At 34.9% G+C, this 14,019-nt stretch overlaps 1 protein-coding gene across 1 annotated transcript; it reads right to left on the bottom strand.

The window, feature by feature from the left end:
• Window positions 1–10,247: 10,247 nt before the first annotated feature.
• LOC137716331 (putative glucuronoxylan glucuronosyltransferase IRX7) lies at window positions 10,248–12,628 on the bottom strand. The gene is made up of 4 exons (XM_068455770.2): window positions 11,903–12,628; window positions 11,445–11,809; window positions 11,076–11,326; window positions 10,248–10,974 (listed from the first exon to the last, which is right to left on the bottom strand). The coding sequence occupies exons 1-4, from the start codon at window positions 12,219–12,221 to the stop codon at window positions 10,509–10,511; spliced, it is 1,401 nt and encodes a 466-aa protein (XP_068311871.1). The 5' UTR covers window positions 12,222–12,628; the 3' UTR covers window positions 10,248–10,508.
• Window positions 12,629–14,019: the final 1,391 nt, after the last annotated feature.

Below are 14,019 nucleotides of genomic sequence, written 5' to 3'. Positions count from 1 at the left end.
TTCAGGGTCCAAGTGGACTTTCTGGGTCGGAGTGTGTCATTATATATATTAATTTAACAATTTTATACCTCTAAAAACTATAATATATATATATATATATATATATATATTAAATTTACTATAATAATTATACCCCCAAAATATTAACTATCTATAATAATTATATATGTATATATATTAAATTTTGAATTAAATTTTATAAAAACTATAATAATTATCAATTAATATGCATTCATTGATTTGATTCCATAATTGATAATTCCATTTCATTCCCTGCAGTGTCGCCCTTTTTGAAGAAAAAGGGAGGGAAAATGAAAGTGATAAGAAAAGTTAAAAAGGAACAAAAAAGAGAGGGAATTAGGGAAAGATGGGTAGGCACCGTAGGCTGTCAGAGGGAAAAGTGAAAATTATAATAAAAATTGAAAAGGAAACAAAAAAGAGAGGGAAAAATGAAAATTAATAGAAGTGGTGAGATTTTTTTTTTATTTTTTTTAAGTTATTAACTTTTTATCACATATATGACATATCTCACTATTTTTATAATGACTCACGTGATGTACTACTCCGTATACCAATCAATTATATGTACAAAATAAATAGATTTAAATCTACTTAATAAATATATATATATATATTTATTTACACACACACCATTGAACTTGATGGGATACAAATTCTCCGAAACTAATTTCAACGATCCCAACCATCAAACTTGTTTGTATATGCTTCGAGATCACATCAGCAAAAAATTGCAAAAAACAAACATTCAGATATCAAGTAACGAGACAAAGCTTTTCGACAGTTATAAACCAAAAATCACGATTTAACGGTTATTTTAACTTCGATTTTGATGATTTTTTACAGCTACACTCATTGACCCTATATGAATACAATGAATGAATTTGATCTTCAATTTAAAATATTTACACAAGTGGATACCACAAAATCTTATGTTATACTTGATGAAAGTATAAATAAACTTTAAGTGTTAGTCAATGTATTATTTTTATGGGATACGAATTCTCCGAAACTAATTTCAACGATCTCAACTGTCAAACTTGTTTGTATATACTTTGAGATCACATTAGCAAAAAATCACAAAAAACAAACATTCAGAGATCAAGTAACGGGACAAAGTTTTTTCGACGGTTATAAACGAAAAATCACGATTTAACGGTTATTTTAACTCCGATTTTGATGATTTTTTACGGCTACACTCCTTCACCCTATATGAATACAATGAATAAATTCGATCTTCAATTTAAAATATTTACACAAGTGAATACCACAAAATCTTATGTTATACTTAATGAAAGTATAAATAAACTCTTAGTGTTAGTCAATCTATCGTTTTGATGGGATACGAATTATCCGAAACTAATTTCAACGATCCCAACCGCCAAACTTGTTTGTATATGCTTCGAGATCACATCAGCAAAAAATCACAAAAAACAAACATTCAGAGATCAAGTAACATGACAAAACTTTTCGACGGTTATAAACGAAAAATCACGATTTAACGGTTATTTTAACTCCGATTTTGATGATTTTTTACAACTACACTCCTTGACCCTATATGAATACAACGAATGAATTTGATCTTCAATTTAAAATATTTACACTAGTGGATATCACCAAATCTTATATTATACTTAATGAAAGTATAAATAAACTCTAAGTGTTAGTCAATCTATCGTTTAGATGGGATACAAATTCTCCGAAACTAATTTCAACGATCATAACCGTTAAACTTGTTTGTATATGCTTCAAGATCACATCAGCAAAAAATCATAAAAAAACAAACATTCAGAGATCAAGTAACGGGACAAAAAAATTTCATGGTTATAAACGAAAAATCACGATTTAACGGTTATTTTAACTCCGATTTTGATGACTTTTTATAGCTACACTCCTTGACCCTATATGAATATAATGAATGAACTTGATCTTCAATTTAAAATATTTACACTAGTGGATACCACAAAATCTTATGTTATACTTAACGAAAGTATAAATAAAATCTAAGTGTTAGTGAATCTATTGTTTTGATAGGATACGCATTCTATGAAATTAGTTTCAACGATCCAACCGTCAAACATGTTTGTATATGCTTCGAGATCGCATACATCAAAAATTTCAAAAAACAAACATTCAGAGATCAAGTAACGGGCCAAAACATTTCGACGGTTATAAACGAAAAATCACGATTTAACGGTTATTTTAACTCCGATTTTGATGATTTTTTACAACTACACTCCTTGATCCTATATGAATACAATGAATGAATTCGATCTTCAATTTAAAATATTTACACAAGTAGATACCACAAAATCTTATGTTATGTTTAATAAAGTATAAATAAACTCGAAGTGTTAGTGAATCTATTGTTTTGATAGGATACGCATTCTACGAAACTAGTTTCAACGATCCAACCGTCAAACATGTTTGTATATGCTTCGAGATCGCATACGCCAAAAATTTTAAAAAACAAACATTCAGAGATCAAGTAACGGGACAAAACTTTTCGATGGTTATCAACGAAAAATCACGATTTAACGGTTATTTTAACTCCGATTTTAATGATTTTTTACAGTTACACTCCTTGACCCTATATGAATATCATGAATGAACTCGATCTTCAATTTAAAATATTTAAACTAGTGGATACCACAAAATCTTATATGATACTTAATGAAAGTATGAATAAACTTTTAAGTGTTAGTGAATTTATCATTTTAATGGGATACACATTCTATGAAACTAATTTCAACGATCTAACCGTCAAACATGTTTGTATATACTTCGAGATCACATAAACCAAAAATTGAAAAAAACAAATATTCAAATATCAAGTAACGGGACAAAAGTTTTCGACGGTTATCATTGAAAAATCATGATTTAACGGATATTTTAACTCCGATTTTGATGATTTTTTACAGCCACAATCCTTGACCCTATGTGAATACAATGAATGAATTCGATCTTCAATTTAAAATATTTACACTAGTGGATACTATAAAATCTTATGTTATACTTAATGAAAGTATAAATAAACTCTTAAGTGTTAGTGAATCTATCATTTTGATGGGATACGCATTCTACAAAATTAATTTCAACGATCCAACTGTCAAAGTTGTTTGTATATGCTTCAAGATCGTATACGCTAAAAATCGCAAAAAAGAAACATTCAGAGATCAAGTAAAGGGACAAAACTTTTCGACGATTATCAATGAAAAATCATGATTTAACGGTTATTTTAACTCCGATTTTGATGATTTTTTTACAGCTACACTCCTTGACCCTATACAAATACAATGACTAAACTCGATCTTCAATTTAAAATATTTACACAAGTGGATATCACAAAATCTTATGTTATGCTTAATGAAAGTATGAATAAATTCTGAAGTGTTAGTGAATCTATTGTTTTGATGGATACGCATTCTATGAAACTAGTTTCAACGATCCAACCGTCAAACATGTTTGTATATACTTTGAGATCGCATATGCCAAAATTTTCAAAAAACAAACATTCAAAGATCAAGTAATGGGACAAAACGTTTCGACGGTTATCAACGAAAAATCACGATTTAACGGTTATTTTAACTCCGATTTTGATGATTTTTTACAGCTACAGTCTTTGACCCTATATGAATACAATGAATGAATTCGATCTTCAATTTAAAATATTTACCCTAGTAGATACCACAAAATCTTATGTTATACTTAATTAAAGTATAAATAAGCTCCAAGTGTTAGTGAATCTATCGTTTTGATGGGATACGCATTCTATGAAAATAATTTCAATGATCCAATCGTCAAACTTGTTTGTATATGTTTCAAGATCGCATACGCCAAAAATCGCAAAAACCAAATATTTAGAGATGAATTCGATCTTCAATTTAAAATATTTACACTATTGATACCACAAAATCTTATGTCATGATGATCGATGAAAATTGAGGATTTTGTAAAAGGAATAACATGCAAGCTCTGAGTTCCATTGGCAATGTTTAAACTTTTGAGAAAGGCTTCACAACCTTGAAAACAAAATTTTTTTCATTTTGTATATCCTTGCACATTTAATATTTTGTAATAGATTAGTAGTGTATGGATGTTTATTTATTAGGCTCTTATTTTCAAGTGTAGATGTAGTACTTAAACGACAAATGTGTTTTAATGTTTTGAAGTAATATTTATGTGGCAATGTGTGGTATGTGCAAATTTAAGGAAAAAAAAACATTTTTCTTAACGGGTCATAACGGGTCGGGTCACTTTACCTGTTGGGTAAAGTGACCCGACCTGTTAAGGACCCGTTAAGATAACGGGTGTGACACGACACGACCCGTTAAGATAACAGGTGTTACACGAAAACGACACGAATACGACAGACACGACTTGTTTGCCAGGCCTAATCTTGATGAGTTCATATTATATCATATATTTTATCCTAATTTTAATATTAATTTATTGGTTATTTTGGTAGAATTTTGATACTTTGAATTATATTTTTAACGTAGGACATTCGATTTCTTCTGAAGCAAAAAATGATCAAACGGATGAATTTTGGGGTGATTCCAATTGGAGGATGTTCGTGTGCCTTTCAAGATGATTGTGTCAAAATTCCAAATTTTTCTACCAAGTTGTTTGACCGTGACAATAAAATTAAGCCCCAGCGTATAGCTTTCCCAGATTGATGTTTCTGGACTTTTTGGTATTTTGGAGGTCATGATGGCGTATTTTGAGGAAGATTCCTTCTGAGAATTTGTTGGAGACCTCTTCAGCTTTAAAAAGAAACCTTTTGGGACCAAATCGGAGTTGATTTGTTCAGTCAAAAGTGTGATTTTCTGAGAAGTCCGAATTTTAGTTTAAATAGGTAACATTTTATTTTCTGTTTTATTATTTTATTATGTTTCCTAGTTTTATTCTAAGACATTTTCAAGGAAGGATTTTATTTTGTAGTAGTATAAATAAGGCTTTTTAGCCATTAGGTTAGAGAGGGGGTAGAGCGCAATACTTTGGCTTTAAAGAGCATTGACGATTCAAGTTTATTTTCAAGGTGTTTTCTATCTATGTTTTTAATAATATTTTATTTTATGGTTGTTAGTAACTAGTTTCGTTTGCTAGAGTAAGGCCATGAGCCTTAGCAAGAATATGTAGTTTCTTTTCAATTTGTTTATGATATTATGCATGCAAGTTTTGAATTGTTAATCACTGTGCTTTAAACTATCTATTTGTCTTGATATTGGCCACCATTAGGATATTTAGAAAAGTAATTTGATGCAATTTTGGCGGATGGCTGTCCCTGAAATTGGCGCTGGCTTCTTATGGTTAATATGTATAACTTCTTAGGATGGACGATACGTCTTAAGGGTTGTATGGTTTTTCAAAAAGTTTTCACAAAATTTAATGAGTCTTGCATGTTCATATTCGATTTGGACATCACGGACGGGTTGCATGTTAGATATGTTGGAGGTTCCAAGTAGGGCATACTTTAGGAAAACCTAACCTTCGAAATATGCATGTGTAATTCATAAGGAATTAGAAGAACTACATAGAATTGTTAGGGTGACGGTTGAACCCTAGGTTTTACAAATTAACTTTCTTTAAATTGTTCTCTAGTTAATTTCTTTAATTGTTTTATTTTAAAATTCGTTTTTATTATATTAAATTCTAGAATCAACATTTTCCAAACTTTGTTTTCAATAATTAATTAAGAGTTGGTTTTAAACATAAATTATTCATTTAATCCCTATGGAGAACGACCTTACTTGAGCTGCTATACTACCACAACCTTGTACTCTTGCAAGTATTTTTAAGTGTTTTTATCTCTACTTTTGCAGGTGGTAAAATCTCTATCACATCTCAAATATGGAAGTCAATGGTGGATAATCGTTGCTGGTGTGGAAGTCAGACTTATGGTCAGGGGAGGTTGAAATGCTTCTGTGAGTCTTCTCAGCCTCCGAAAATGATGAATAACTGTGACTTGCTATCAGTTGTCTCCCTTTTAAAAAAAAAAGTAAAAATCTATCATAATATCCATCTCAAATATGGGAGGGAGGGGAGAACCAACAATAGACATATAATTAGGGAGTTATGTTGGAACTGGATTTGCAGGGTCACTCACATGATGTCCTACCTTGGGCCTTGAATTATTATCAGGTGTTACTATTTCTCTATGGCGTTTAGGGGATTTTGGTTTGTTTTCTTTTGGGCCTTTCGGTCCGTTTGGGATCAATATACCCAACAAACCAAAAAATAAAATAAATGTTGTCATGCTTTATCCCACCACTGAGTGCAGTATTCAAGATCTGACACACCTCCACTGGTACATTTACTCGTTTCATATAACTTGTCAATCAACATTGTCTGACAATTTCCTTCGCCCGTCTCAAAATAATTTGACGTTTAAAAACCTCCTGCTAAAGTTATAAGATATCAGTAGATTCAGCTTTTCAGCTTTTCCACTTCAACACAAAAAATATTTGGCTTTTTTTTTATATTAAGAATTATTTTGTAAAGATTATTTCAAGAGTACTGAATCTTCGTCATCCAAGTCCAACTACAATAAACTTGACCCAGCTCACAATTCTGATGAAGACCCAACAACAGGGAAGATGGTAGTCTCACTGCCAGGAAAGATGGTAAATAAATAGAATTGCAATAAACTACTGGATACGTGGGGAATCTTATAGCAAGTCTACCCTGAAAAAAATGAGTGAGCACTCAACCCATTTAATTCACTCAATGAACAGTGATAGATCCAAATGAACAATAATAGACCAAATGTATCTTCATTCCTAAAAAATAAAAAATAACCTAGTTAATTTTATTAAAATATTAATATTTTTTTATTATAATATAATAAATAATAATTATTTTATTTTTAATTTCTGACTTTATAAAAAACTATTATTAATTTCTGAAATTTTATTTATTTATTTTAATTTTTTATGGTTGAAAAATCTAGACTGTTGATCTAAAAATCGAACGGTCCTCATTGTGCCATGTCAGTAGCCATTAATTTTAAATTTCAAATTTTTTTTACCGTTGGAAATCCAACGACCTAGAAAACTAGCCATTGGAAATCCAACGGACAAAAAGGAGCCACGTGTCTCCACACTGAAACCCCATAGTGTGCCTGCACAATGGGCCCCGCCTATGCGATGTTGTCAGCCACGCGCACGTGTTTTTCACGCCCTTGGCGCAAAAAAATTTTAAAATGGCCTGTGACATTACGCTAGCGTCAGCATGAGGTCGCATAGGTCAGGCCTTGGCTCAGCACATTCTTGGCCGACCTATGGGATGGCTTGGGCTGTTAGCTAGGCAATTGGACTCAGCTAGAGGGAATTGGCTAGGTGTCAAGCCATTTTGGCTGCTGGGTGCCATGCTATCCACTCTCGGTGGACTTGCTCTTAGAAACGGGTGGATCGACAGCAAACAAAGACAAGGGAGAGAGGGCGAGAGAGAGAGAAGGAAGTAAATTTTTTTTGGTTTACTTGTGTTAGTATTTCTAAATTTTGTTTTTTTTTATTATTATGAACCTCACATGCACCATGTCATCAAACTAAGGAGAAAAAGTTGACAGAATTTGGATGAAATGACCAATGCACCATATTTTGTCAAGTTCAAGGACTAGATTTAATGTTTTTAGTTCCTCAACAATTTATTTAGTACAAGGGCATTTCAATGATCTACATAATTTTATTCTAATTCAAGTGGAATAGTAAATAGTTTATATGTAATCTGCATTATTTTTACTTTGATTTCAAACAGTTTAGTAAATAACTTTAACAAAAATTTGATTCCTACTCCACTCCAATACAATTTTTCCTTAATTCAATTCTTCGTCAAGCCATTACAAATTCGTAATTGAGCCATTAAAGATAGAGTAATGCTATCTACATGCCTTTCTCAAATTTTAACTATCAAATTGATTAAATTGAAAAAAATTAATAAAAATAAATAAAAAATAAAAATAATGCGTAATTAATACTTTCGTAAAAATAATATATGCACTGTGTGTAACTTCTTACCATACATTCTATCAAAAAACCAAAAAAAAAAAAGAAAAACTTCTTCGCATACAATAAACCCGTTCTAAAATTAAGCCCTAATATGTTTTTATGTAAATGTTGAAAAATTTTATTTTTTAAGTTATTAACTTTTTAACGCATATTTCTTTATTTGTATAAAGACATATGGTACACCATCTCGTATGTCGATCACACTAAAAAATCTCGAACACTGACAACACCCACGCACCGTCTCACTTAAAAATAAAACTTTAAAGCCTTTCTGACACACCTCAGCTGGCAGGCTGGCCCCCTGCTGTCACGATTAAACTTGTCTGTCCCTTCCCCTCTGACAGTTCATTTTCCCGCCTTTTCTCACCCTTCAATAATTCTATTCCTAAAATAATTTAAGCTTTCCCACCTTTTCATATTTTCAGCTTTTTTTTGCACTTCATGTGTTTTAGGTTAGAAAACTAATATTCTTTTGAATTTTAAAATATTATAAAAATTTCAAAAAACAGACATATTTATTCCACACATGTAATATACTGCAGAGTATTCCTTGACTTTCGAACGAAATGCTAAAATATTTGAAAATTTTGCTTCATATGAAGTCAAAATATATGCTAATTACGAGAGAATATAAAACTATATGATTGTAGACTTTCAAGTTGGTGTATATATGTCATTAATGCTCAACTTGTCACGTGAGCCATGATGCACTTTGTTGGACACTATTTATTTGTGAACATTTGCCAGTTAATTTTCAGAATTAACAAGTAGTACAAAAGTTAGTCTAACTTTCAATTTCTCTTAGATGAAATATTGAAGCACTTCAACATGTGCAGCTTGATCATGTTGAACTGGACTGTGAATAGTGTCGATTGAAGCCTTGTTATCACAATGCAACTTCATTGGTTTTCGTTGTTTAAAGCCTAAACCTGAAAGTAAATTCTAAATCCACATCTCACAAATGCTGTGAGACATACTTTATTTTTGTCTCAACGCAATATTCTTGAAATAATATTCTATTTCTCGCATCGTCAGGTGATAAGATTGCCTCTAACAAATGTAAAATAACCTGAACTTGAACGTCTGTCAATGATACAACCTGCTCAATTTGTACTTGTATACCCAGAAGCATCCCAAGTGACCATGATACAACACACTACAATGCTCAATACTAAGAGCATGCATGAACCGACTATCTACACTTACTGCATATATATGCAATATCCTGTCTGGTATGTGCCAAATATATTAACCTTCCAACAAGGCGGTGGTACCATTCCTTGTTGGTGGTTGTTTGATCTTCTTGCTCACACAACTTGTGATTCATCTCTAAAAGTGTATCAGCAAGTTCCAAGCAAGCATTCCAATCTTAATTAGCATTTCCATCACGTATTTTCGTTGAGATAGGAAAATACTTTCGGTGATCTGAACACTTTGATCCCCAAGAAATACTTTAGGGGACCAAGGGCTTTCATCTCAAACACTTGGGACAAGTATGTTTGTAGTAAAGCTCTTTCTTGAGGATCATCCATTGTCATCATCATGTCATTTACATAAACAACCAATGCAGTGATTTTACCTTTCTTACAATTCAAGAATAATGTATAGTCAAAATTGCTTTGTCTATACCAAAACGCCTTCCTTAACTTCGTGAATTTGCCAAACGATGCTCGAGGAGATTATTTCAGGCCTTAAAAGAGGACTGGTTTAGTTTGCACACTTGATTCTTAGAAGGCATATTACATCCTGGTGAGATCCATATAAACTTCTTCTATCAGGTCTCCATGCAAGAATGCATTATTCACATCAATTTAATAGAGCGATCAATCCAAATTTGCAGCATGAGATATAAGAACTCTAATAGCATTAATTTTAGCAACTGAAGCAAATGTTTCCTGGTAATCAATTTCATATTTTGTGTGTAATTTCATTATTAACCCGACTTTGTACCGTTCAATTGATACTTTAGTTTGACTGTATAAGCCCATCTGCATCCAACTGTTCTTTCTTTTTTTTTTTTTTTTTTTTTTTTTGCCCCTATGGAAGGGGATGTTGGGTTTCCGAGCCTATTATTGAGGCTTAATTTAATTCGTATAATTAACTACATAATGAAAAAATAATAATAACACGCAATATGTTATCTTAATTATGATTGGATCATCCCTATGTTTGCAATCTACCATAAATATCATAAGATTAGACCACTAAAAATAAAAAGAATTTTAAAAAATTGGTGTTTTATGTACATTTCACTATTTAAAAATTGGACTTTATACAGTATTGTTTCTTGTAATATTTAAAAAACTTAATTATCCTCTAACTCCTCCTCCACCACCACCACCTCGCCTGTAAGATTCGTGGGTCCCACCTCGCCAGTTAAAAAAATATTTCTCTCTGTTCTCCACTACAAAACATGCCGAGCGCATCCTTCGGCAGACTATTTCTCCTCCTCTAAATTCCAATAGTCCACGCGTCGTTGTGTCATTGGCTCGAAACCCTCGACCTCCTGTGGGACCTGGCCAGCTTGGCAGTCAAAGCAGAAAGAACGTTCCACGTGGCGTCGCCTTCATGAACCCGGTCACTGAACAGTAGGGCCCCCCGAACACGCGGGTCCCGCAGGTATTTTTGAATGGAAGTCAAGTTGGTCGCCGCCACATGTTCGAGTATTTCCGCCAGCTTCCCAACGTCCTTCTCCGCGACGTTCACCGATATGTCCGCCCACGGAACGACGTCGTCGAACGGCAACCGAATCCCGTCGGCTATGATCACCGGCACGCAGCCCAAAGCGACTGATTCAACCAGCCTCGGACTCCACGGGGCCCACCCCAGAGGACACAGACAAAACTTCGACCGCGCGATCTCTGATTGGTAACCGGCAAACCGGTGCCTCTGCAGGTAAAACCGCCGGTCGCCGTTATACTTCCGCCACAGCTCCGTCCTCACCCGCCTTAAACAAAACCAAGGGCAAATCAGTAAATTTTTGAGAAAAACTAATGATTAATGCTCTGATTAGTCGATTTACTTTTGTAATTATTAAACAATTATTACTTGCTGTAGAATCGGCCGCTGATGTTCTTGGGGTGGACCTCCATCTTCCCCCGGAAAAAGGCGAAGATGTCCCTCCGGCCGGTGATCGGAGACTTCTCCAGCGTCGCCCGTACTTTTTCCGGCGAGACGTACGGCGGAATGACCACGTTCTCTACCTCTTGACACGGGTGGTGATGCTTCACGCCAAACGTCTGCAACAAGATCGAGTTCTTCAAAAATCCCGGTATCCCATCCGAAATCGCCACGTCCTCCTGAGAAAACGCGAAGCCAGACAACGTTATAAAAAATCCAGAAACCAGAAGAAAACAAAAACAAAAACGTTTTTTGAATTCTCCTTTTTATTTTTTGGGAGGCTCCGAAATTAATTACCATGGTGTGGAAGCAGGAGCCGAAGTCGTGGGCGGCGACGAAGACGTGATCGGCGCCGTGGGACCGATCCCAGAACGGGTATTCCACCCGGACGTAGTCAATGGCGGAGGCAATGAGGGAGCGGGCGTGGCCTATCGCCGGGAAGCCATTGATGGTGCTGAAGTTGCAGGACACGTAGACGGGGACGAAGAAGAAGTCGGCTTCGTAGGGGTCAACGGTCAACGCGTCGCTGGTGAGCAGGGCCCGGTGAATGGCGACCTCGGAGGCGAACAGGTGGGTGCTGCACCGCTCGTTTTTGAGCCAATCCGTGTTGTATTTCGGTGGCAAATCGTAAACGTAAATCTTCATTCCGTCGAACAATGCCCCTGAAATAATAGCACGAACACATCAGAAACTAAAAATTAGTCAAATTTATAAAAAAATTGGAAAAATTAAATCATGGGTTTTGTTACTCGGACCTTGTTGTGTTGTGTTGTTAATGGCCGTGGATTCGAAGAGAGCGCGGGACGCGAAGGTGGAGAAATGGGTTGTGGAGAGGGAGGTGGTGGGTTTGTTTTGTTGTTCGTTGTGATTGCTGATGAGGAAGGAGCCGAAGAAGTAGAGGGAGAGAGAGAGCCACAGGACCCATTTACAATATCTGTAAAAGAAGCTCTTTTTTTCCAATCGGGGGACTAATCTTCCGCCATTTTTGGTGGTGGGCAGGAGCTTCATCCTGACATAGAAGCCGTTGGCTCTTGGGGCTCTCTTGATCTTCTGCTGCTGCTGGTGCTCCACCATCGCATTAAAACACCCAGAAAAGATGGAACCTTTGATGTGAAAAAATGGTGAGCAAATGGAAGGGTTTTAGCGGTTGGGAGAGGGCTTTCGGTTCTTGGTCCGGTGATGAAGTGGAAACGAAGGAATAATGATGGGATGGGGAGATTATAGTGGGTTTGTTGGCGTATCGTTTTTGGAATTGGACCTTGAAGAAAAATAAAAAAATAAAGGGAAAAGTTCAAACCTTTGAGAATAATTGGAATAAAAATTCAAAATAACAAAATAAAAATAAAGAACAAATTATGGGGTGTGTGGAGTTGGAGACAGGGATCAGAGAGGAAGAGATGGCTTTCAGGGGTTCACATGGTGGAAGAAGAGCAGAAGAATGGACCTCGGCTATGGTCGCGGTGTGTAATGAAATCCTTCATTTCTTTCTTTGGTTGCCAGGTCAAATGACGAAATTGCCCTCCGTTTTGCGTCCTCAAAACTTGGACGCCACAGTTTTGACTTGTGCTGTGTTGTGGATGTTTTGTTTTTTTTTTTTTTTTTTCTCCAGTGTCATCCGATAATCCAGTCTGTAAGCATCTGTTGAATTACCGTTATCAACAACCCTATTCCTTAGGTTAAGCAGTTTAGGCTCATCCTCTATAGTGCATTGTCTCGAGAAACAAACGGATGGGACGTTCAGTTAAAGAAGAAGAATTTACATCGAACGAGTTTATTTATAATCCGGTGATACAGTATTATTGTAAAGTTTTCTTTTAAAGAGCATCGGATTATGGAATGCTTTAAGGTCAAATTTTGGAGAATATGTTGAGGTTGGAAAAGTTTGATAACGTGTACGCATTGAAAAAGAGCCATTTTTGGGCAAAATGGAGCACTTGAAAAAGTAGCTTTGAAAGCTTACAATGTTGTGGAGGCTTGCAAATGTGTTAAATATGAAATCTAGGATGGAATATGAGAGTGCCACAAAAATCATTAAAAATTGGGATACCATGTAATTTTTACATAATTAATCAACCATTCCAAAGCCAAAGGAGGTTGGTGGTGGTGATGTTAATATTTTTAACCACAAGTTTTATGAGCATTTGTTAAGGATGAAGAGATTTTTTAGTGTGCTCCGAACACGAAACGGGATATCATATGTCATTATGTAATTTGAGGAAATTTTTTTTTCTTACAAGTGCTCCTCTAATTGTATTATGATATGTGATGTTTTGTTCCATGTTTCAGACACGCTGAAAAATCTCTCACTAACAATTGCTAAGCCTGCTCTTGTAATGGTGGGAAAAATATTTATTGAGAAAAAAAAAAATCCATGGATGAACTTTAGTCCCAAAGATGATTTATGAATGAAGGAATGGTTGGTGCACTACATATTAAGATCAAGCATTAAATTAAAACCGACTTTTCCTTGGCCTTTTTTAATTTTTTTTTAAATTTTGGAACAGAGACCATTTGATTGAAAAAGATACAACAAGGACAGGGGCCCCAAACAAGACTTGAGAAACCCAACAGCAAATTAAGACTCTCCTACAAAGAGAACAAGGTCCTAAGGTTGGACAATGAAGACCAAGAGCGAAGCTCGACTCACCACCCAAAGGACTAAAACCCCATAAGGCGTTAGTGAGAACATGGAAGGCCGTCGATGGAAAGGACATGAACCAGATGGGGGTCTGGGAACCCAGACTTCCCGCCACATCCTTTTTTTTCTTTTGCTTGTTTGGAATTTTGAGCACGCCGGTTTACACCATGCATTACTTTAATGGAAAATTCTACAGGCTCATATGAAAATCAAACTGTAATATAATACTAAGTT

Source organism: Pyrus communis, chromosome 3, assembly GCF_041283825.1.
Source record: "Pyrus communis isolate YQ-2024b chromosome 3, ASM4128382v1, whole genome shotgun sequence".
In the NCBI taxonomy this organism is placed as follows: Eukaryota; Viridiplantae; Streptophyta; class Magnoliopsida; order Rosales; family Rosaceae; genus Pyrus; species Pyrus communis.
The sequence above is the reverse complement of the archived record's forward strand: the minus strand, read 5'-3'. Positions and strand labels throughout refer to the sequence as shown.